General features: G+C 38.8%; 1 protein-coding gene across 2 annotated transcripts in view; it reads left to right on the forward strand.

The window, feature by feature from the left end:
- LOC143362835 (neurotrimin) overlaps nucleotides 1-26,656 on the forward strand; it is a 255,281-nt gene that overhangs the window by 204,214 nt on the left and 24,411 nt on the right. For both annotated transcript variants that reach the window (XM_076803314.1, XM_076803315.1), the window contains exons 4-7: nucleotides 727-885; nucleotides 8,718-8,846; nucleotides 11,740-11,877; nucleotides 24,395-24,544. In XM_076803314.1, the coding sequence (XP_076659429.1) occupies nucleotides 727-885; nucleotides 8,718-8,846; nucleotides 11,740-11,877; nucleotides 24,395-24,544 (576 nt within the window). The remainder of the gene's footprint in view (nucleotides 1-726; nucleotides 886-8,717; nucleotides 8,847-11,739; nucleotides 11,878-24,394; nucleotides 24,545-26,656) is intronic.

Consider the following 26,656-nt stretch of genomic DNA (forward strand, 5'->3'; position numbering starts at 1 on the left):
TAATATACATTTCAAAGTAATGACCAACTGTCTTTACTAATGACAGTTAACTTATTATTATTATTTATGTCTACTCAGATTTCGGATAGTATAACTAGTTTCAAGAAAAATTGCCTGTCTATTTTTGCAGTTCACTGATATTTTTACTGTCCGTGAACGTGTTAAATACCATCAAAGTTCATTGCCAATCGGATATAAGAGAAACCTCGAATGTTGGTCAATCAATTCGGCCGGCAAGCTTCCGAAGTATGGGTCAGCAGAACCAAAGTTTCGTAGCACATGCAATGCGGTATCCATAAAAATCTTGAGTAACCCGACGTCGCTGTCGGTCATCGAAAGACAGTGCAATCCATCGCGTTCGGATCGATATGCACCGAATTCGAAGAGTACCGGCCCAGCGATCGTCAGAGAAGATTGAACGCAGGAAGTTCGGCTGCGTTCGTACGCGAGGTAGTTGAAGCAGATTCGAGATTTTACGATCGGATTGCAGTGGATGGGACGGCCGAACGCACTGCTATTCGTGGATGTCGAGGCCGGCGCATAGTCGGAGAGCCGGGCGTGTGTCGACGAACAATATTTGCGAATATACAACGAGGCGTCGGTAAATCGGACCAGTGCCGGTCAGATAGTCATCTATCCGAGCGCGAATGGTGTTGCGTTCGAGCGTTGCCGGTTTGTACACGAGGGAGGCGGGTTGACACCGTTGCAATGTGGTCATTGTTTCAGTACCCCCGGACATCCTGGACTACCCTACCAGCACGGACATGGCGGTGCAGGAGGGGAGCAACGTGACGTTACGATGCGCCGCGACTGGCACCCCGGAGCCGACGGTCACGTGGCGTCGTGAAGCCGGCGGAACAATCACGCTGTCAAACTTGCACGAGGGTACGTACCCGTCACGGCTCACCCGGAACCAGAGTCGCCAAATCAAGCCTTGTACCCCCACTCTAATTTCCCCTTCTACCACGGTATTCCCCACGCTTCCGTCGCGGCCCGGTCATGTGACGCGTTTCATCTCTGTCGTGCATACTACGACACTGGCAGAGAGAGGGTAACTTTTGCCCCTCAATTCATGTTCCCTCCCCTCATCTGGCGACACTGCCTGCAACATCTTGGTTCTCACCTTCGCTCCCCGGCGCGGTGCCATAGCCGCCAGATCAAGACTTGTGCTATTCCCTCACACTTCTGCCATGGCCCGATCACGTGACGCGTTTCGTCTTTGTCGTGTCTGTGTCACAATATCAGATGACTAACCCGGAACTGGCACAGAGATGGTAACTTTTTTCCCTCGATTCTCCCTTAAGCGCGTCCTTTCTCCATGGCAATGGCCCACAGTGGGCCGGATTCGTCAAAATGTGGACATAAATCGAAGAAATACTCCAATTTATGTAGTTTAACATTGATAGTCCGGGGGCCTTCGGGTCGCTGATTACGAGTCTGATGTCAAAATTACAAAAAACAAATTGGTCGATGATGACCCTTCGCTTTCATCAGGACTTATTATATTCATGAATTCCTTTGGTATTTCGTGTTTCTTGTTGCTATTTATTAAATACACCACTTGTCAAGGAAATCGGATAGTGCTTTAAACCTATTTCTATCCAGACTTTTTATTGCATTAACTAATGAGAAACACCTTTTCACCTCAGCATTGGAATGGGGTAGTATAAGATGTAAGTTAAATTTGAAAAATTGACTATTGTGACGAGGCTACGAACCCTCTCCGGATCACTTGGAACACCTTGTTTCTAACCTTTGCTCCCTGGCGGTGCTGCCCTGACAGTATTTGCACCGTTGCGTTCCCTGAGACAGCACCCCCATAGACGAACGCTCTTCCTTCCTGGCTACCTCTATCTGCTAACTCCTTCCTCCGACCGGTATTGTTACCCGCCACTCTCACTCCCGCTGCATCGTTTCACCTATATTGCCACGTTCCCCTCTTGCAAACTGCACACCTTACTTGACTCGCTCTCTCTCCCCTTCCCCACCCCTCTCTCTACCCTACCGCACCGGCGAATAAAGCCGTGACAGACGAAGCGGCCGGTCTTTCCTATCTTCTTTGATTGCGAGACATCTTTATTGCGGAGCTAGACGCCCTGGGAGATTGTCGACAACGCGTGATCTTACCCGTCTCGGCATCCTGTTTGCTTATTTTATACTGTTCGCTAGTTCTGCTAGAAAAATGAATGCGACGTGGCCTGCTTTCTTGACGGTAACTGTAGTTCGTAGAAAGTCTCTGTACACAGTTCAAAAGGGAACAATTTTGTTGACCCTTGAGGGGTAAAAACAATCGATTTTTAAAGATATTTTTATTGAATTGTAGAACATTTGAACTATAATCTCTCAACAAATTTTTCGAAATTCGTAAAATTCGGAATCAACCCTTTCAAGGAAGTACAACATTTCTGGAGCACCCTGTATAAGTTCACTATCAAAAAGATTAGAAAAGGGCCTTCACGAAGTCACTGCATCGGCGGAAGGAGAACTACGCAGGTGTATGAATTGGATTGAGGAATGGGACAAAGTCATTTTCTCTGATGAGAAGAAGTTTGATTTAGATTATCCAAATGGACAAAGGTTACATTCGCAGGATTTACGCGAGATAAAATCAGGCAAGAATGAGTTGAAATTATCATGGTGAAAGTGTGATGATTTAGGGAGCTTATGGAAAATTGAGGTTCCATTTCATTTCTTTGAAAATTGAATCTAGAATGATAGATTCTACACTGAAGAGACGGAGAAATGGTGGAGAAATTCATGTGATTAAATAATATGTTCAAAATTGGAAATTACTTATTTTTCTTTTTCATCTGATTCTGAGTTACCGTTCGAATTAGAGTTTGTACAGTTTGCAAAGTAATACAATAAAAAAAAAAATTGTGTGATGAGGGGTCGCTTTCATTCAAGAGATACAACAGAACTATAGTAGTGTGATAATATACGCATTGATAATGCATAATGCCATTCAGAAATGTTAAGACAACCTTCACGCGCAAAGATTAACGCATTTAAAACAAACTGCTAAGTAGTAAATAGCGATACAGCTGACATCAAGCAAATTACTAGTTCCTTATTCAGTTTCATAAACATTCGAGTTCCATATTTCAGATCTGCTTTAAACAGATAAACAACTTGAACAGAATTCTACCGTTTCGATCAGGAGCGAAACAATAACAACCAATTAGAAACTTAATTGTCACAAGATGAATAATAGAAAGTTAAATAAGCCGGCAGCGGAGCGGAAGCCGGCGATACATTAATGCCAATAATAGAACCTTGATAAACGAGAAAACAGCTCGTCGACGCTGTCAACCCTTTCAGGTAACAAGCTGACTACCTAGCAAGGCTGAGGCTCTCGTGTTCTTCCCTCGAACGTATTAATCTCCTGTAGAAACCAGCCTGTCAATTAAGCTTCGTTACTTAGATCCTCGATTAATGCTTCGATACTTCAATTATATAAACGAACCGTTGTACCGAGCCGCGACGGCGGAGGCGCAGGAAGCTGGTGTCTTGGTGAATTCGGAAATCGATAGGCCCGAAGCAGGCCCGCCGCGGATAACGCATCCTTGTGCGGCCAGTTGCATCGCATCGGATCGATTTGACTCGACTCGACGCGAAGAGCAGTTCTGTTTTTGACCCGTCAAAGCGTTCTCCGTTTTCTACGTCCTTTCACCCCTTAATTACCATTCCTGGCACTTCATCGAATTACTCGGCCGCCTCTCCTTCGCCCGCTCTTTGCCCAATTCCTCCGATCCTCTCTCGTCCTTTCTCACAGCCGCCAGACGTCTGTTCACTCCGTTCTGTGACTAATTGCACGCGGAAGTGCAGGGGACGTTTCGAATTGTACCGTGTGCAGGTGCGTAAGCGGAAAGGGTTCGCTCCGCTGTTAGTCCCTCTTCTAGCCCCGTTTCCTCGACGCGACGCGATGCACAGTGTTCGATGTTATGGGGGATTTCGGGACAAAATTAATAACGTCCGAACCGATTCATTTTCGACCTAAGACCCCGAATACTGTACTAAAGAGCATATTAAGACTATCGATTGATATCAATTGATTTGAAAAAATACAATTTGATTTGAAAAGTTTAAATAATCTTTATTTTTTTTTATTTTTTTCATTGCAACTTGTTGCTGGAACAATTTTTTGTCAGTCTATCAGAAATACGGGAGAATAGAAGAAAAATAATCACTTTTCTCCAAAGTAAAACTTTTGTAATAAAATGTTTGTTACGCTTTTTACGTTAAGCAATTTATGTAAATCTTACATGAATTTGTACGCAATAGTATTATAATTAATATAATACTATTACTAATATATTATTTTTATTAATATATTTCTGTTTTGTTGTTACGCCAAATGTGAGGAAAATGCATAAGAAATCAAAATTCGAAATTTAAAATGCCGCCATTTGTTACTTCAAAAATTCAAAAATGCTACCTCATGTTTTTATTTCGGACCAATAGAACGGCTGGAATCGTGTGAGCCAATAACGTACTTTATTTTTGTATGCCCCACTTTTTCAACAAATGATATTGCATAGTCCAAACAATAGAAAATATTTATGTAAAACCTCAATACAAAACAGTCGTCTATTTTTAAGAGACCTTTAAGGAGCTTCTCTACGTTAAGGGTGAAATCTGACGCCGTGAGATCGAAAAAAGCGATTTTCTTTTGTATAAATCGATAGTATTTTGGAGAAAAGAAAATTATTGTTCTCAGATGATACCAAACAGATTTTTATGAAAAAATCGGCTCCAAACTTCCTCGCTATACTTTTTAATCTTTAGAGAATATTAATAAGCGTTTTGTATTCCTTACTTAGACCGACGAGAAATAATGGTACCTTTGGGAAGCTTTTGAAACAAAACTACTAAACTTATCGGCTTCATGTTTTCTAGCCATATTTATCAACCTTCACAGGGTAAATAAATATTTCATATTTTCTACTTTAAACGTGGAAACTGATGCTCCCACTGGGAAGCTTTTTGAAACGAAACGATTGAACACGTTGATTTCAAACTGTCTAGTTGCATTTTTCAACCAAATATTTTATGTTTCCTGATTCAACGATTAAAAAGCAATGCTACTTTTGCCAAGCTTTTCTAATGACATAACAAAACATATCGTTTTCTCACTTTCCGTCTATATTTTCCAATTTCTAGAGAATATTACTAAATATTTTTTATGCAAAATAGAGATTTCATACACGATTTTGGTTGTTCAATTAGATCACTTTGCAAAGAACGCACGTCCCATTAATTGTCATAAACTCAGCTTATGATGTAGCTGTTTGAAGTAGAAGCACCAAAAATATTTTCGACTAGGCAAGAGCGATTATCTGGTCAATAAGATTAAAGGAAAGATAATGAAAAATAGAACAAAAATTGGCACAATCCGAAAAACAAAGTTTTAAATTGCATCGAGTAGTTTTTATCAGAAATGCATTAAGATCTGCTATGTACTTTGATTTCACAACTTTACGTCAACGATGGGATGTAGAAAGTAAAAAATTCAAAAATTTTCTCGAAGCATTGCAAACCTTTAAGGAGGTACACCGCAATGCAAGTTTAAAATTATTGATGAAATTAAAAAATTTTATTTTCGATAATTAGTAAATAAATAATTGGTGTACATGGTGGTGTACCCTCTTAAGGGATTTTAATTGCGTTTCGTAAATATGAGAGACTCTCGCGTATTTGCTCAAGAAAAAGCTTTGCGTGCTTTTACATTTAACCGAAATGACGGCGGAAGTATCACCAAAAATTGTTACAGCAAAAGGATATTGATATGAACAAACAGGTGTAGCACACCAATTTTCATACTGAATTTTTCTATCAGAAATATGCGATCCGCTGTGTGAGGTGTCAATCAAATTCAAAATATTCGGGCAATATACCGTGAATACCTGGAATATTCTATTTTCGTAAATGGAATTACATTTTAATGGCACGTTAAATATTTGGAAAAATGTTCTAACCTATCGAATCTTCGCTAAAATATTTTCATCCGCCGACACAGTCGGAGCGAATGTAAAACCATGACGCAAGGATTTTCCGCGATGGTCGTGAGAGAAGAAATGAATTTCCGGTGATTTATTCACCGGATGAATCTTTTATCGTCTGTGCTTGGTTTTGAGGAATCGTTTTAAGCATTTGTCGTCGGTTCCTTTTATTCTCGTCGTCCCTGGGCCGTTCTTTCCTGACGGTGCGGGGTGGGTTCGATCGCGATTCCATTAGGCGATAAGTAGAGTGAAAATAAAATATTTCGTCGGTCGTTGTACATCGTTCCTTTCCCTCTTGCTCCGACACTCGTCTCTCTGCCGTTCCGCATAGGCGCGAAGTGGAGGGAGTCCCGATCGGCAAAAATGAAGAGCACGAACCGCCGCGCGCCGCCCCGACGAAAGTTCCTGTCGGTAATTTCAGAACGGTTAGAGACAATGCTCTGGTAATCGCTGAAGGGCGAGCAGCTCGACACGTGACTCGAATCCCAACTAGTTAAATATTCCGTTCAACAAGTGTTTAAAGAGATCAACGCTCTTGGCCGAATCCCGCGAAAGATTTTGCCGTACTCGAATATTTTAGATTGCTCCTTCTACTAGTCACCCGTAAATAACATTGTCGTTCATTCAATTTTTCGTTATAACAACCGACAGACAATTTTTGTACGTCTCGTTGCACTCAATAGAAATCCAGATGCCGTTGTTTTCCATCACACTCGCGAGGAACGCTATTCAATTGATGATAAAATCGCAGAAATTTCTATGTACATATGTTAGATCGAAAGTACAGTGGCTCGCGACAGTATTTCAACGCTCTTCGAAACAGTATAACTCTTTAAAAACGAACAAAACGAACTAACAGTTTTTTTTTAGCAATTTTTAGAAGATTTCGGTAAAATTTCAATCGGTGGGTTACATGAGAAAATGGAAGAAGCACTTTTTAAATCTTTTCTGTTTGAGACAGTGGTGAAAGTTTGGAACATGCGTTTTACAGATCTATGGTAGTTATACACATGCTGAAAATGTCACCAAAGCTTTTAATAACTGAAAAAAGTCAGGTCGTTTAGATGTTGGATGTAAAATATGAAATTTTACAATGAGAGATTCCAATTATTACTGTTCTATTTTGCACCTACATACATTATATTTTTACGGAATAGGTCACAGAAATTTTCAGTACGGATCGCGTTTAACGCGTATATAGTATAGCTGTTCGAAACAATTTCAAAGTCCAAGACAATTAATCGAGTTGCACCGAACTATGGTTATTGATTAAACTCTGCAGCGAAATGTGTTCACACCGCTGAAATGTAATAAAATGCATGCAATTAATTGCTTCGCCGATAAAGCGGTACTGACGTATCTTAAAATGGAGTTTCTATTTATTCAATAAACTGAACCACCGAATGCAGACGATTTTATTATCAATATCTGCATCGAGTGTTTGTTAAAACGATAATGAAATTTATTATACCCTGTCGGAATCTGGATTGAAATGGTAACACTGGAAAAACTAAAAGATTCAGTCTCCAGCTGCCTTAAGCAGAATTATTCACTTTTACAAATATCTCGAACTTTCGTTTAATACTGAACTAATTGATATTCATCTTTACTAAAGATATTGAATACTTTTACTGTGATTCTTCAATTTCGAAGTGACTTCAAACCGGAGGTCGTAATCTTCAAGAAAGTTCCTTCATAAAAACTTGTGAATCACTTCGTTTAATTTATGGATCTTACTTCCAAAGATTTCGATTTCAGTTATGCCTGACCTTTTTCTAAATCTGATTTTAAAATATTTTTACCGTGCACGGTTATAAAAATTTTGATAGTTCACAATTGTTCATTTCTGTGATTTGCAATTCCAGATTTTTTAATCATACCAGAATGATCCGCAGTTAACAAATTTTAAACTGAATATTAATACTTTATGTTCATTTGTCTATCGATTCATTTTTGCTGAACATACATGTAGTTATATCAAATATTATACTAGCATACGAGTCCATGGAAGAGTAATCTTTGCTCAACTGTTTCGAAACACGAGAAGATTAATTCTAGCATTAAACTATAGTTTGGTAGTTATAATAATAATACCATGTTAAATATTTCTATTTTATACTCAACATATAACGGCTCTCTCGAAAAAGAAAAAACGAAAAAATTCATTCGTTCAGAGGAAATGATAATACATATGTACACAGGGTGTTAAAAAAAAGTTGAAGGCAAAATTTTAAAACCTCAAAATGTTATGAAATGTTATTCTTTTGCTTTTTTAAAAATAAACAGTTATTGCTTAACAATAATATTGTCTCCTTTGCACCAATTTTTTAATTTTCGCCGATCACTTAAGGGAGTAAGAGTCATCGAAGCATACCCTCATTTCTGATAGTCTAATAATAATTGACCTAGTTGGTCGGATATGCGCTGCCAAAATAGTTGTTCTGGAAGTTGGAATAATTCATGTTTCAGTATCTAATAACAGTTTCATGGCAGCTCCTGCAATTTCTCAATAGAAGCCTGCTGTCGATCCTCGAATAATCATCCATTAATTTCCATTTACATTTTAATATGATATCGTGAACCCGGCGTAACACGATGGAACGGTTAATGCAGCAGATAGGAAAATAGTGCATGTGCAGTCGCTCGAAGTGACATGTAGTTCTTTCGCGTAATAATGCCGGTACCACGTGCACACGCTCATGGGTTTTGTTACAGTGGCAAGCTTTCAGGGCTCGGAGTTGGAAATAACGCGCGTCACACGTCTCCACATGGGACCATACCTCTGCATAGCTTCGAATGGAGTGCCGCCAACAGTCAGCAAACGGATTGTTCTCATTGTTCACTGTAAGTAGCCTAAACCAACAAATTGGACATTAATGCGCCCCGCTGCCTTGACATTTAATTGTAACCTCTAATTCGCACGGAAACAATCGAATTTTAAGAGCTGCGACACGCACAGCCCTTTCGTAACAACTGCACAGTGTCTCAGTGTCTCAATTGCAGTCAAATTCAATTTAGTCGGTCGCAGCATAATTATATGTATATTTAACATTAATGTAATCGTTGACATTATTTCCTTTTTTATTAAAAACAGAATACTCCCAGAAATGATTGGAACGCCGCGCCGCTAGTTCGCGGAGCAATAAGTAAAATTGTAGAGCGGTGGAATACGGTTCGATTGCAACTACAAAATGAAATCGTTTGACGTGTGTCAACTTAAATGGTTGCGCTTGGCGGAAGGTTAAAATCATTGTAACCACACTGGGGATTTTTGTGTATTTATATTTCATATGTGTTTTCAAAAAACAGAAATTTCTTTCGCAGAATTTGTTTTTGCACAGCGGTATTCATCGGAACATCCGGAGCAAAATAAATATTGTTCACATTGATTGCAATACACGGGAAAACCCGTAGACATGTATACCTTTTTATAATAATTTTAATAGAATGGAGATGATAGAGCCGTATTTTTATTAAATTCTTTAAAGTTTTATCTGCTTTAAAATTGTGTATGCAATTCGAATTATACCGCACGTGAATCATGTAAATGTTTTATCACCAGAAGCAACAGGCATTTAAACTAGCATTCTTGTTCTATTATACTGTCAAAAGGATACGCTTTTCCCCCTGATTTTTATTATATTATACGCTTAAATACGCGAAATTTAATAATGTGTAAAAGTACTTTTTCATTTCGATTCCTGTGGAAGTTTAATAATAAATTTCACTTAAGGGTGTTACATAAATGTTCGTATTTGTGTTATGCAGAGCCGCCAGATCAGGGGAATTTACTTGAATTGCATGGAAAAGTTACCCTCCCTCTGCCAGTACCGGATTAGTGACGTGACATTGTGACGCTTGCACGACAGAGACGAAACGCGTCACGGGACCGCGCCGTGGCGGAAGCGTGGGGGAACAGCATCGTTGGAAGGGGGAGGGTAGAGTGGGAGACTAGTTTTAATCTGGTGACTCTGATGTGCAGTGTCGTCAGAACGAGAAAATCGAGGGGAATACAATGTACCCCCTCTCTGATGACCAGAGTAATATGTAACACGTTGGGCGTGCGCGACGGGGATTGAGTGGGACACCAAGCGTCGCCTTAGTCGCGCGCGGCACGTCACGTAACCAGTCTACGGTCTTAGTGGGGGACGTTGAAGTGTGCTCATGGTGGTAGAATGGGATAGTGGAAGGGGGAAAGGAGGGGAGGAAACAAATACCCAAATGGGCATCTTCTGGCGACGCTGCTCTGATGTCGTGTAACAGATTCTGAATTATATTCTTTGAAGAGTATTCAGCATTTCATAGTAATTTTAATAGATATTGTAAAGTTGTTAAGAGACTGTAAATATTCGTGAACTAGATATTCAGCAAAATCAAATATTTCTGCAATAAACAGGCGCTAAATAGAAATGTCTCTCATCAATTACTATTGACAACATATTGACATTCTTAAATTCATTAAACCTTTCCTCTTTTACAAACATCATCCATTCTTTTATATCCCGAATGGATAAAACCCACGCGAAAAGTCGATCCAAAACAAACGAGAAGTGGAAGAGAAAGCCAAATGGCTCGTTTTATTTCCATTTGCTGCACTTAAATTGTTTAGTTTTCAATTTAGCAGTCGTGAAACGAAAACCATGACACTATAACGAAATGAACTTGTCGCGGGCGCTAAAGATCTAGGTACGCGAAGAATTTCCGTCAGAGCCGTGAGAGGAGGGTATCATACACGCATACTCGAAAATACAATTTGAAGTCTCACAACCGTGGCCGTGGATCTCTCACAGAAGCATACTATAATGACGCCACTTGGGACATCGTGAATGGCAGATGTAGGGGGGGGGGGGGCATTGTCTCCGGAAACTGAAGTAGCGCCTTAAATATTTTCTGCCGGCGGCAAACCGCCGCTATCACGAACCGGCCTGTCGACACCGTCACGGATTGATTAAAACGAGGACCCTCAAAGTGCATGCTTTCGGCTGTAATTTCGTTGCTCTGTTCCCACGAATCGGTGATTCTTAGCTCTTACTATCAGCCACGTTTTCATGCACGGATCGTTACCGGTTTAAGGGTCACCTTGAGCGCGTTAGATTCATAGCAATCTTTAGCCATTTTTCCTTGTAAAAAATTTAAGGAATAATTTTGTACTCCTCTTTTTATTTTATTTTTTTTTTCAAAACGGTTTGACTGGAACCTTTTTAATGCAGCACCAATTTGGGCGACCCTATTCGCAGTGGGCGGCGAGGATTACGGTTCCACGGTTTGAGCTAAAAAAAAACAAATAGTTTCGGTTCCTATACATCACATTTACTAAAGAAGTACGTTGAATTTTTAATAAATTTCAGAAAATTTTAAATACAACGTTTTATTTCTCATAGAAAAATTCATCATAAAAATGTATATAATGAAAAGAGTTTTAAATATTTTGCAAAAACCTACTTCGGAACCTATGTAGGAAATCGTAGTTTTCCTGCTGAAGTCCAACAAATGAAAAAAGATACGATGACAACTGTGACAAGTAGAAAAATAGCTACTGCTTGCGCAAGGGCGTTACGTGTTGACTGAATCGTTGACGTTGCGCAAACTTCAAACGTTTTTACAGATTTCAATGTTTTCAGAGCGACGGTGAAAAATAAATACCACATCCCTTTCCGTTACAACCTCGCGTCATAAATTTGTTGTCTGCTATTCTACAAGGCATCTATGTACATATTAATAAAATTTCTTGTCGCAGTTCAGCCTATGGTTTGGATTGAGAATCAGCTGGTAGGTGCTTACGAGGGACAAACTCTTACATTGGAATGTCGCAGCGAGGCTTTCCCAAGACCGATCACCTATTGGACGAGGCCATCGAATGAAACTGTAACAAATGGTATCGTAAATGGATCCTTTTTTACTGTAAAACAATAGTGCACTGGGAAATATTTATTTCTTCACATTAACACTTTGAACGCTAGCAACCTCAAAAACTTCATAAAATAAAAAGAATTTATTTAACGAAATAAAAGTTGAAAAGTTAAGATGTGTGACACTGAAAGTACTCTCTCAAGCTTTTTGCGTGTTACGGATCCTAACCAAATTCGCTACACCCAACACAATAACGCGTTAACATGTTTGCAACGAATGTAATCATGTAAGCAACGATACAAATGCTGGCAATGAAAGTGTTAAGAATAAACTATCAGAATTTTAGTAACAACATTCCATTTTGATCCGATAACGAAAGCATTTTCAATTTATGACGAACGTGAACGTTTATGATTTATCTCAACGTTACGTTTATAAACAAAGAGAAAATTTCTTCCGTTGACTAGATTATGGCTCATAACAAAAACAGGGAATAAATACTATTAATTTCGGTGAATGTACACGTTGACGTACAATTTTCTCGTATTTCAGAAGTTTATCTATGTTATAAATGCATGGAGATTTGCAATCTGCATTGTACACGTTAAGATAATTCGCACATTATCTCCGTTTCTATTCAGCATCGTATACTTGACAGTTCCATATATCATTACCCTGAGCACATCATAAGTTCAGTTAGGTATAACAGCACGTTAATGTAAAGGAACAAGGGTAGTAGTACGACCAAACCTGTTAACAGTCGCTGCATAATTATCCAACGAATTAAGATATTAAATCTCATGTTTCCCAGAATCACGTTGCTTAAAAGAAGTTCTTGCACAAGTAACCTCATCACGGCGAAACAAAGTAAATGTTTAAGTTGGAAATTTCGAGAAAATTCAGTTCAAAGTCATTCTGTAACGTACGAAAATCTAACTTACGTCCTTCATGCTCTGTATGGTTCTTCGTCCTGTGATATGATAAAGTGAAACTGGTTTATAAAAGAACGTACGCCGCCTACAGTTATTAGTGGATCCTTTTATGCATTCACAGTTCATAAAAATCTCGAAATGAATATAAAATATTATCATTCTTGATATTTCGTTCTTTTCTAAGTTAATTTTCACCTGGTAATTTTAATAACACAGAATGTAAAATTCTGTTTTAACACGCTGTTGGAATTCATGTATCTACATGAAAAATCGCATTTGAATGAAAAGATTCTAAAACGTAGTTATTTTCAAAATGCAAAAATATTTCAAGATAGATGAGGTAAAACTTATATAAATTTATTATGACATTTTACTATTATTGCTCGTTTATTATTATGAATAAGAAAGTAAGAACGCTGCGACCAATTTCTTCCATATTTCTTACTGTAATTACCGCTGTAAAACAGTATAAATAATTAAAATCACAACATAATTCTAGATTGGATTGTAGAGGGACGTCGACTAAATACGTCTGTTATTAAAGCAATAATTATACTGCAGACTTTTATACAAAATAAAAATTCCATTCTTCCTTCAATAATTTCAGTGAATCGATTGTAATATATTGATACTCTTAAATTCTGTCAATCTCTTTACTATTTTATAATGTACTCACTCATGTTTGTTACAATTTCATAAAATCCGCAATCTACTGGCAACATTAAAATCTGAATATAAAATTATTAAGTGTATGAATCTAAAAAGTCTATAATTCATACGTTGTTACGATGTAGCCCTAAGCGACAGAACAGTAATGTACCCTTAAAAGTCACAAGCTTGATCCAGAAAGAAATAACGCGGTTGATTTACCGTCGCACGCTGTCCGCGTTGCATCTGTCCGCTTTTTATCGCCATTCTCGCTGCAACCTCGTTAATACAGCGAATTGTTGCAAACCACTTGGCAAAGGCATTCATGAGACCGCGACGATTAAAATTTGGTAGAGGTTGAACCGTCTTTGTTATCCATAAAGCGGGAAATCTTCGTTGAGAGCATCGGAACACGTGAAATCAGCCGGTACAACCGGTTAAACTAACTCGAAACTAATTTGCGGTTGGAACAAAAGAACCCCGTGCGATCTTACACAAAACAGTATTCCAGCAAGAATTGTTTTCTTCCTTTTTTTTTAATGTTATTGTTTACATCACATAGTAACACTTTATACAATTCGACGCTTTCCTCAACACTAACGGTACCACGACTGGTCAAATGACTTCACTTTTTCACTTTTCCTTATTTCACAATTATTAAAATTATAAAGATGCTTTCATTCGAAATTATTAAATAAATTTCTTCATTCCAGCACATATTGCTATAAAACTTGCGATAAATTTAAATAAATTCAGTCTTGTAATTATTATGAATCAACAGAGGTCCATCCTGATACCGATTAGAATTTCGGCTTCTTGGTCGTGACCGTTGCTGACAACTCAACGCCGCAATTTGTTGTTTTAAGGCCGATAGTTTTTGTAGTAGTTCGTTAATAGTCATTTCCACGTGTGCTACCGTTTCCTCCATTTTGTCTGCCATTTCCTCTAGTCTCTCTAAAAGTTCCTCGTTTACTATGAGTACGTTTCTTACTACTTTTGGTATTTTTTCTAGCCATACCGTTCTTAAAACCTTGTCTGAAACTTCCTCAGCGTCCCCCAGCGATTTCATTCTGTGAAGCAACTGACTAGGTTTCATGTCGCCCAATTCCATATTAATAACACTGTCCAACACCAAAATTGTTTTGCAATACCTTTTGGGTGATTCTTATACACTTTGTCATTCTAAAACCAAATCCGAAAGCAGAATTGCTCTATCACGCAACGTTTTCGAAAAATATTGGTTTTTGTAAAAATGCATGATTTTGATAAAAAAAAATGACGTGTTACGCAAAAACTAAACACGCGAGAAAGTTCAAGTTTGAGTCAAGAGATAGAGGGGACTCTCTTCTACATATCTATATAGCCAATTATATTTTTATGTACTTCCTAATAGTTGTAAATGGTTGTTAAAGTTTGAAAATGTGCCAACGCGGGTACTTTGTACGCTCTATTTTTGTATTTATGTGAAAAATCCTTCATCTAGCAGAAATTTACTATACAGGAATGCATTCTACAGACATTTCTGGTAAAGAAACCATTCATGAAAAGTATTTGGTTCCCTTAGTATACGAGAAGATTAAGAAAATACTCATTGACAGCTTGAGCACGACGCGTTCGCGCCAGACGGCCATTGCAGCCTTTCCACGACTCGCCAGGGCCGTCGCTATGCGTAGTCGACGTTGGTACCACTCAAGTATGTCTTTGCTTCCTATGCTTAATTACATACATTTTTTTTGGCTTTTTGGGTGCCAATCATTACACAAAATTATAAAAATACGAGTTATATTTACATTTCATTGTGGAAATGCTTAATAAAGAAAATTGACCGCAGCAATGCGGTGACTGAAAAATTTTATTTTCAGTAATTGCTGTCTTATCTTTATAATTGCATTACCAATGGACATTCGAGATTCTTCTGATTAAGATAAGTCCAAACACGATGTAAATGGGACTACTTGTATTGATTTAAGTACATAATTAAGACGTAGATTGCTCCATATTAAATCGATAAAATGTCGCGGAAATGTATAAATCAGCGGACTGTTTTTGTTATATTTATGACGAAGTTATTTTAAAATCAAAACAAGGAATACTATTCCAGCATTAATCTTTCATCAAGATATTTCACCAGTGGAAAAACGTTATAAAGGAAAAGACTTATGTGCGATGCTTGCTGATTACTGTTAGACACTTATTATTGAAAAATGGGATACCAGAAACAAGCATCAAGGAAGGCGGAAACAAACAAAAAAAAAAATGTATGTAATTAAGCATAGGAAGCAAAGACATACTTGAGTGGTACCAACGTCGACTACGCATAGCGACGGCCCTGGCGAGTCGTGAAAAGGCTGCAATGGCCGTCTGGCGCGAACGCGTCGCGCACAAGCTGTCAATGAATATTTTCTTAATCTTCTCGTATACTAAGGGAACCAAATACTTTTCGTGAATGGTTTCTTTACCAGAAATGTCTGTAGAGTGCAAAGTGTATAAGAATCACCCAACAGATATTGCAAAACTCGAAAAAAGTTTTATTTTGTTGGACAGTGATAATTAATCGTTTGATTCGTTTATTTTCGCTTTCTTTACACGTGTCTACGAGTCTCCGTTTTACCAGCGTATATTTTTTGTCGTTTTTGCTTTTAATTATGTCTCATATAGTTCCTACGAATTTGAGTTCTAGTTGCGCAACGAGGTAATTGAATTTTGTATCTTCGCTTGTTATGCTACACATACGAAATCGTGCTTCGACTTGGTAAAAACATATTTCTGGTTTATCGGCATATTTATATATCTGGCCGACCGTTATTCCTCGTTTACTGTTTTTGGACTGCGCAAATCTGGATCACCACTTGTTGTGAGCTTTCCTCCACGTAGGTAGTTTCCGCAAACGGGTTAACCCTTTTCCTTCGGAGCCATCGATTTTAAATTCATAATGTCCCCTTAGAGGGGACATCCGAGTGCAAAGGGTTAATTTAACAATTGTTCTCTGAATTTCACAATCAATTTTATTCGTGTACCACGTGTCACTCTGCTTTCGCTCGTTACTCGTAAAACAATGACGATGATTTCGCTCGCACCCGCCCTTCTCGCTCGCATTCCTGTCGCACGCCATCTAATTGCCTAATATGTCATTCACACGTCATTTATACAACGGTTCCTGACTTATCGACTACCTGTGCGTGTCATCTCTCAGCCGCTACAACTTCAATAATAAGTGAAAATATGCTCGTGTAGCTAGATTAAGATTTGTCTCCCACTCTACCCTTCCCCTTCTACGACGCCGTTTCTCCACACTTCCGCCACGGCTCGGTCACGTGAGGTGTTTTGTCTCTGTCGAGCATGTATCACAATGAGGGTAACTTGTTCTTCTCAATACGTAGTCAATTCCCTTGAACGACTCCCCAATCCGTGTAGCGTGTAGTCACGACAAAAGTAAAGTCATGTGGAACTTTTGGAAAGAATCAAATCATAAATCTTATTTTATCTATGAATTATAATTTTATCTGTGAATTTGAATTGAGAAACGCTACGAAATTTCGTTCCAACCCAATATTACACTATTTATCTAACTAACGACGTAGCTCATGAACTGTTTAACGCCGAAAATTTATCACACACGCTTTGTCCGTGTAATAGAGACTGTCCTATAGTTTTTTCGCAGAAGCATACTCACATTTCTTGAAATTCTTGCAACCGTAGCTTTAAACAAGGCAGGGAGTTCTAACATGTGGCTCGTGAGCCACACGTGACTCCTTTTCCGTTTAGATACTTCCCCCATTCTAAAGCTGCGTACAGACCTGAACATTTCGACGAACATTGCGCCGAACGCCGCACCGAACGGCGCGCCGAACAGCGACCGAAACACAAGATCGCGCCGTTCGGATCGCCGAAATGAATGTCGATTTTGCGTTTCGTTCGCTGTTCGACGCGCCGTTCGGCGCAATGTTCGTCGAAATGTTCAGGTCTGTACGAGCCTTTAGACTTCGTCGTTATGTAGTAGTGCGTAGAACTTCGTCCCTGTTCCCGTGCCGCCACTGCCCCACACCCCTAATTCTACGGCTGTACGTAGTAGTGGGAAGAGGTTTGACAAATGGTGGGGATCTTGTGGTCTCGGTGGGGAACAAATTGGAACTCCTTGAAGTAAGGTGTAGAACTGTATAGAGCAATCCCGTTCAGCTATCGCCCTTGCGGTCAGAGGATTTGGTTCCTCGGTCATACGCGATTTGGCGGTCAATGAACCCCGCTTCTTTTCGACGGTCCAGCCTACGACAATATTTTTCCCGCTAACGTCACATTGTTCTCAGCTATGCCCGCGGGCATCGGCGGACGACCTTGCCCGCCGCAAGGCTTGCTGAACGAGACTAGTATAGAGTGTTACTACACAATGTAAACAATAACATTAGGAACAAAGGACGAAGAAAACTCTTACTAGAATCATTTCATTCATTCCCTTTTGTCTTATAGTTTTGTTGTGGAGTGATTCGGGCGATTATGCAAGATAATTTATTCAACCTTCCGGAGCGTAGTTTTTTTTTCGTTTTGGATAATTACCGCGGGCTCCTCGTGGCGATAACATACGACGTCGGGCCCGCGTACGAACAATTCTAATGCGGTTTCCTCTAATTGTTTCACCCTAACGTCGTTGGTTCGCTTTAAATGCAGCATTAGACCCTTCACGATAACTGTTGAAGGGCGAGTTGAAGTTCATGGCAGCGGGCGCGTGCGTGTTGTCTACGCCCCCGGCCGACACCGCGCCGCGCCGGCTTAATTGATAACACGACGCCCGGTACGAAATTAATAATAACCCGCGCGGTGTTCTGTACATATCTTAATTTTCCTTTGGAACGTGAATTATTGCCATGCTTAATTGCCACGGGAGGAGAGAGGGATGTACATACAGGGTGAGTCACCAAACGTTAGCACCTCAAATATCTTTATTGTTTCTAAAGATACGTAAAATATGGTAAGGACAAAGTTGAATGGTACAATGGGGCTGACACGATGCAAAAAGAAATTTTGTTTTTATGTCATTTTTCTGGAGATATCAAGGTCACCTTGACCTTTTTAAATGGAACCACCCTTTTTTAAACACCTACAATGATAGTCCCTTTCATTAGGAATTCAGTGACTATAATTAGTCCAAGGTCATTCAAGGTGAAGGACAGAAAAAACGTATAAAACTAAAATATGGAAGCAGAATACCTGTATTTTATAAATGTTCGAAATGATGGCCGTCTGCGTCGATACATTGTTGTAAACGAGCTCTGAAGGAATGTTGAACTCTGATAAGTGTATCCGACGTGATATTCGTACATGCTGCGATGATACGCTGACGCATATCTTCAACTGTTGTTGGAGCATCCGTGTACACGGTCTCTTTTAGCAGACCCCATAAAAAGAAATCCAGTGGATTTAAATAAGGCGAACGAGCTGGCCATGAAACTGTTCCGCCTCGTCCAATCCATCGGTTTGGATATCGAGAATCCAACGTTTCTCTTGCTACTCGTGCATAATGAGCAGAACAACCGTCATGTTGGTACCACATATCGTAGCGATTTTGTAAAGGGACATCTTCTAACAAAATTGACAGATCTTCTTGCAAAAATTGAGCGTATTTCTGTCCCGCCATCATTCCGTTAACGAAATATGGTCCAATTACTTTGTCGTTCAAAATACCACCACACCACACGTTTACGCTCCATTGTCTTTGATGATCACTTTCTCGCAGCCAGTGCGGATTATCCACAGACCAATAATGGGCGTTCCGTAGATTAATTGAGCCATGATCAGTAAATGTTGCTTCGTCCGTAAACAAGACATTAGAAAAAAATGAATGATTTTGAAGCAATCCTCATTGACAAAAGTTAATTCTATTTTGAAAATCATTCCCGTGCAATTCTTGATGGAGCGATATGTGGAACGGATGAAAATGTCGGGCCAGAATTCGTATTACGCTACTTTGACTTATACCTGCTTCCCGGGCAATTTTTCTCGTACTCACGTGAGGATTGACAGCTATAGCTGCTAAAGTATTAATTTCATTGTCTCCATTAGTCGTGGGATTCTTCCGTTTGTACTGTCTTGCATGTACACTTCCAGTACTTCGAAACAACCTGTACGTATTAGTGAAAGTATGTCTAGAGGGAGTGTTTCGCTCGGGGTACCTTTCTTCATAAAGTAGTCGGGCCTGCACTGCACTTTTTCAACATTCACAGTAAATCGTGATCATATCACACTTTTCAGTCATCGAATATAACATAGCGGAATCGCGTTTGGAAACATACTGATAGTAAATAAGAATGCTGAATAACATTGAAGGCCCTTAGTATGTTTACTTTAACTACGACCATAGTATGTTTACTATTTCCTACAAGTCTCAACCGTGATAAACGTATTCTGCTTCCATATTTTAGTTTTATACGTTTTTTCTGTCCTTGACCTTGAATGACCTTGGACTAATTACAGTCACTGAATTCCTAATGAAAGGGACTATCATTGTAGGTGTTTAAAAAAGGGTGGTTCCATTTAAAAAAGTCAAGGTGACCTTGATATCTCCAGAAAAATGACATAAAAACAAAATTTCTTTTTGCATCGTGTCAGCCCCATTGTACCATTCAACTTTGTCCTTGCCATATTTTACGTATCTTTAGAAACAACAAAGATATTTGAGGTGCTAACGTTTGGTGACTCACCCTGTATATACAGGGTGGCCCACATAACTCTGAACAGCTCAATATCTCGAAAACTATGCCATCGATTTTAAAGTTCTTAGCCTTAAATTGCATGGAACTGAAGGGCCTTTCTGACTACATAAACGTGAAGTGGCCTCCCTTCCCCTTTAACGGGGGAGGGGAGGTACCTTTGTAATTTTAAATGGAACCCCCTATAAAATGTTACATATTTAGATTCTACCGGAAAAAACAAGTCAATTTTGTCTGAAACATTCTTTTGTCAGATACTTCCATGATGAGATATAACAGTTTGAAGTTTCGAGTTGTAGGTACTTGAAGCGCTCGGAAATAGCGTTATGGAATTATACGCGCTTGAGTTCTTTGCTTATTCGTGAAGAAATAAAATGTACTTTAAATTAAATGTTCAAAATGTCCACCACGGGCTTGTAAACATTTATTTACTCGAAACATCAAAGTTGTTCTAACATTTTTTAACATTTCGGGAGTCACTGAAGCGCAAACGTCACGTATTCTTTGTTTCATATCCTCTTTTGTCGTCGGTGGTTCAAACATAACTTTGTCCTTTACATATCCCCATAAGAAAAAATCTAATGGTGTTAGATCGGGGGATCGAGGAGGCCATTGACGAGGTCCCCCACGACTTATCCATTTGTTTCCAAATTTTTCGTTCAAAAATTGCCTGGTGATGATTGCAAAATGTGGAGGAGCGCCGTCTTGTTGGAACCACATTTCTCTTCTAACGTGCAGTGGCACATCTTCCAAAAGCGCAGGCAAATGATTTTTTAAGAAATCACAATTACTTGCAGATGTTACAGTTTCTTGAAAAAAGTAAGGTCCAATCACAAAATCTCCTCTTAGGCCACACCAAACATTTAAAGACCATCGATGTTGAAAGGGAACACATCGCATCCAATTTGGGTTTTCCACGGCCCAATAATGCAGATTATGTCTATTTACATGCCCTGAATTCATAAAAGTGGTCTCATCGGAAAAAAGTATTTTGCACAAAAAGTCGTTTTCCACAACACCCTGCAGCCACTCACAAAATCTTACGCGGTGATCGTAATCTGCTATCGAAAGCTCTTGTGATAAAACCATGTGATATGGATGATACGTTTGCCGTTTCAAAATTCGTTGAATTTATGAACGACTAATATGTGATGTTTGTGCAAGTGTACGTTGACTAATATGAGGATTTAATGTAATTGCAGCAAGAATACTGGCACTATTATTTTCATTAGTGACAGCTTTACTAAGCCGCTTTTCTAAATTATGAAATGTTTCTAAATTATGAAGCGCGTATAATTCCATAACGCTATTTCCGAGCGCTTCAAGTACCTACAACTCGAAACTTCAAACTGTTATATCTCATCATGGAAGTATCTGACAAAAAAATGTTTCAGTCAAAATTGACTTGTTTTTTCCGGTAGAATCTAAATATGTAACATTTTATAGGGGATTCCATTTAAAATTACAAAGGTACCTCCCCTCCCCCGTTAAAGGGGAAGGGAGGCCACTTCACGTTTATGTAGTCAGAAAGGCCCTTCAGTTCCATGCAATTTAAGACTAAGAACTTTAAAATCGATGGCATAGTTTTCGAGATATTGAGCTGTTCAGAGTTACGTGGGCCACCCTGTATATCGATAGTGACAGAGAGAGACAGACAGACAGACAGACAGACAGACAGACAGACAGAGAGAGAGAGAGAGAGAGAGAGAGAGAGAGAGAGAGAGAGAGAGAGAGCGTGAAAGCATTTATTTCCGGATTAATTGATTATCGCCAGTGGTTTAAGCGCGAAAATTTTCCGGTTCCCCAGCGCGGCGCGATGGCGTGACAGAAACTCGTTAAACTTACAGATTGAACCGAACGAAACAAACGCAGATGAAAGAGGGGACTGAGTGTTAAAAAAGTGATACGAAACAGAGCGCAAAATTGTTTCGCGGGACAGTCTCGTCGACGGTGATAGAATTTCTCCCCTCATTCTTCGGTTTTCAATGGTGGCGCAGGAACGCCGCGTTGTGTTCCGCTCTAACCGTTCTTTAAAATAAAATGGTTTTGCTTCACGTGTTTTTGGAATATAATATGAATAACAAAAAAAGAGGAAGAAACGAATGTTGCCCGGTAGCAGGCAGATGTAAAATTTTCCGCGTGCCTGTCAAATACAATACATGACGTTTTATTAAAAATATAAATCACACGTTGTTCGTACGTGCCACCGTGTGAAGGAGAAACGTTGTTCACCGCGGTAACGGTAAACGTTGCAGCATGATTAATATTGCATTTGCAACTGGTGGAATGAAAGAACCACTGGATTTTACACTCCGCCTATTGTCGGCTATTTCGAATTCAGTGGGGATACAAAAAGTCATATTTTCGTAGGGAAGAGTTATTAAACCGGTCCGTAGGGTATGCTGTTAATTCGAGATTTTATACACCGATGGTTTGTACCGTGAATGGAAAATATGTTTTTTTTTACTTTATACAGCAAATATATTTTCGTACTTTTCGTAACACAGTTCGCAAATATGTGTTGAAAATTTGGTGAAATATTATTTTCGTTTATGCAAGTATTCTGCAGTGAGATCAATAATCAAAATTCTCCAGCATCAGAAATTTAGTGTTCAAACACATTTTGTAGCAACTGCATTTTTAATGATTTAAGATTATTCTTGATCCTATGATTTAACCTCACGCAAACATAGAAAATAGATTTTTCGTACAGCCGCGATAAACGTTCTTTTCAAAATTTTCTTGGGCACCTGATGAATACTCGTAAACAGAAACGCGTACGAACACAGAAGAATTATTACTTGAACGTTCAACGGCCGACGTGTGCTGATAAGTCATGAGTAAATGCCTCGTGCTTACACATTACCGGCGTTGCAGCATCGAAAACATCATGGACATGGAAGATGGACGCTGCACGCGTCGCGCGCTGCAGCGAAAACGGCACACACATGCAAATAACGCAGCCGCTGGTGCATCCACTTTACACAGTTTCATAACGTTTAGCAACCCGCTGTATAAATATCAAGTTTACCCAGCCAACGTGTTTCTTCTTATTCAAAACCGGCGTTTGCTCTGCCACTCTCCTTAATAAAACAAGCTAACTTTTTAACGAACGACAAGTGCAATTACATGGTAACGGAATTAGAGGCGTAGCTTGCCCCGCAACGAGTCTCGTTTAACGCTCTCTCCCGCGACGTGCGGTAATTTTGCGAACTCGAAAAAAGAGAGCAAAAAATGGAAATTACGTTTTCCATTATGGCGAGTAATCATATTTAAGATCACGCTCTTTCACAGCCTGCGGAAACAGTTCTTTCAACTGCCGTGCCGCCTCGTCATGACGTTACCAGATTCAATCAAAATTGAAAAATGCAGAATTTAGTAAAATCGAGCAATAGCTTAATTAATTTTCCAGCTTTGAGTTTAGTTTCCTTTACTCCCTCCGAATCTACCTACAAAAATGTGAATTCGGATGAATACTAAAATCATTAAACGGTATTAAAGTATATGTATACAGTCACTCACTTTCTTAAGATTGGACCAAACGGCTTAAATTTTTTTGAGACGGTAGAAGGATTACTTTACTACTTGACAAGAAAAAAATATTTTGAAATCTGCAATTAGTCAGAATTACAGAGAACCTTCTTAATCTGCACTCACCCTTCCATGCATCGTACCCATCATACTAATTATAATTCTCTTTTATTTTTCTATCGTATTTTCCACTTTTTCCAACCAGTCGACCATCTTCTCCACATTCATTATTAAACACTGATGCAAGGTTTGAGAAAATTATTTAATGTTCTAGAATTTACTTCTTAAGATTGGCAATTTTTATGAATACAGTCTCTACTCGATGAATGTCCCTACTAGCACAGCGTATACCCCGTAAGGAGCCGTGATACTTGAGAGGCCTCGGTCGCCGAGAGATGTAAACATAATACGGGTCGGGTATATCGGTGTGAAACAAAGAGACCACTACTAATCCAATAAAAAAACTTCTTTATTTTTCATTAATTTTTGAATGGGACTTTCACCAACATATTCGTGGCATTTTTTAAATGAAAATGGTACCAAACGTGATATAATTCCGATAATATTAATTTGTGTAATGAACGATGAAAGTATCTTCTAGCTGATAATTTTCCCTGGCCAGACCCGTGTTTTGGACAATTATCGAGTGGACACTGTACTTGGAAATAACGAGCAATAGTATAATTGACAACAAAGATGGATTATTAAGCCTCGATTGGTTTGTTCGTAGATATCAACTACAAAGTTGAAGCCATACCAAGCGGATACGAAATAACAATGAGGCTGACCATAAAATCAGTGCGGCCCGAAGATTTTGGGTTCTTCAGATGCGTGGCAACCAACTCACTCGGCGAAACTGATGGAAAAATTAAAATCGACAGTAAGTATAATTGTCATAAAATCTGAATAACACCGAATTGGTACGTAACGCATTTCGATATTTCCCCGCCAATCAAGAAGTCATGATTAATTTCACGGTGCGCGTTTTTCAATTTATTACAACAATTCATGGGTTTTATTAAAAATTGTTAGAATAATATTGCAATAATGCATCCATAGAGGACATAACATAAAATACTTCAATTACCATTTTCATCTAATAATTCAGGCAAATATCGCTTGAGAAAAACTGATTTCTTCTCGGAGCGGCTAGAATTGAAAAATAAATTCAATTTACTTAAGTATAATTAATATGCCTCATTGTAGGAATCTTAAAACCAGCTAAAGACGAAGCGGTCCGAAAATACAGGGTTGGCCACGCAACTTGCACACCTATATAACTTCCAAAGGATGCGTTGCACGAAAAAGTTTTGTATACAGAAGTTGCATGGTCTGAAGGGGTACACAATTTAGTGTATTTTTTTTTACAGGTGGAAGTGTTTCGGAGATTTGAAGGTCGACTTTGTTTTTTTAAATGAAATACTATATTTTTTATACCAAAATATGGAAGAATGTCGAATTCTGAGTAAAAAAGTATTGACCTTCATTAGCCGTAAATCTAATAATTAACGAGTAATTTCAATTTATTTCCTGAAAATTGCGTGCGAAAATTGCAAGTTGCGTGGACCACCCTGTATATAAAACTACAGTTGAAGGAAAGACGTCTGTACTATTCAATGTTTCGGCTGTGACTGAGTGCAGGCACAGTTTTCGCCGGCGATGGGAATTTTCCCATTTTTATGATCCGCCATCTGGCCTATGGGCCCGGACTGCCAAAAGTAGAGTGACTACGTTACCGACAAAATATGGTTTTACGGGGATCAAGTTTTCGTCCTTAAAAAGGAATATTTTGTCGCTGGTAAAGGGCTCATTCGAAAGAGGAAGGTTCAATCTAATGCGGGCTGGTCATGAGATGACGAGATTATGGAGATATTTAGAAATATGAGCGTTAGAATTAGGCCAAACATTGACGATGCACGTGCCGTGGAATTCAAGCATTTTTATGCCATTGGATGAGTTTTCTGGATGATGTCGAGACAAGCCCGCATTAGAAAATATCTCCAGCTACAAATTGAGCTATAATTTGTCTTGATTCTGTTGCGAAATAAAGGCGAAAACTTGTTTCCCGTTTCGGCATGGCTTTCTAGCGTCAGAATTCATGATATCGATAATATAGAGCAAAAAAATGTGACAAGTTTAGTTGAGCTGGAGCTCATCAGGTGGCGCCTAAGTAGAAGGACTGTCGAAGTGGGATTGGAGGAAACTGCAAGCGTAGATTGTGGTTATGTTCGACCACAGACGAGGTATAGGAGTAGACCAATCACCCAATGTATTTTTCTGTCTCACGCTCGGGGGGCTCTAGAGCCCCCGTACCATTCCGTGTCACATCCTACCGTATCATCCAGAACTAATATTGTCGAACCGATATTCTACAATGGCGCTGTTGCTGATATAATTTTAAATCTCATGTCGAGGATTCATATGATGAATGAAACAAAAGAATGTTGTTTCCTCTTAATTCCATTACGGCTGACACGCGAGTGCATCGAAGGAGACGTAATGTAATAATAATAATAATAACGTAACGTTTCCGGCTGACAATATTTTGGTCCCGGATCGAATCCCGCATGGAATGATTTTTTTTTCGTTAAACACTTTTTTCTTGTTCTTTCTACTACGTCAGTCTTCTTCCCTGTGCAATTACAACTACAACAGTGTAATAACATAATTATAAGAAATTAAATTAGTTCAATATTAGCCAAAAGTAAGAACGTAGTTTAAATTTAATTTTAAAAAATACGACGTTGATATCACTAATTTCATTTGACTATTTAATAGCTACCTATTCAATCTACTTCTGATATTGCTTTTCATTTGCAGCATATATATTCTAATAAATTTAATTATTTGGGATTGATAAAAGATTGAACAACAATATTTATAATAACTAGTTTTGAACATTTTTTAAGGGTAATTAAATTTAAAAAACAAAAAGAATGATTTAAAAATACAAAATATATTTCAGTGCATACCATTAAATCCGATTCTTTTT

The sequence above is a fragment of the Halictus rubicundus genome, chromosome 18, assembly GCF_050948215.1.
Source record: "Halictus rubicundus isolate RS-2024b chromosome 18, iyHalRubi1_principal, whole genome shotgun sequence".
In the NCBI taxonomy this organism is placed as follows: domain Eukaryota; kingdom Metazoa; phylum Arthropoda; class Insecta; order Hymenoptera; family Halictidae; genus Halictus; species Halictus rubicundus.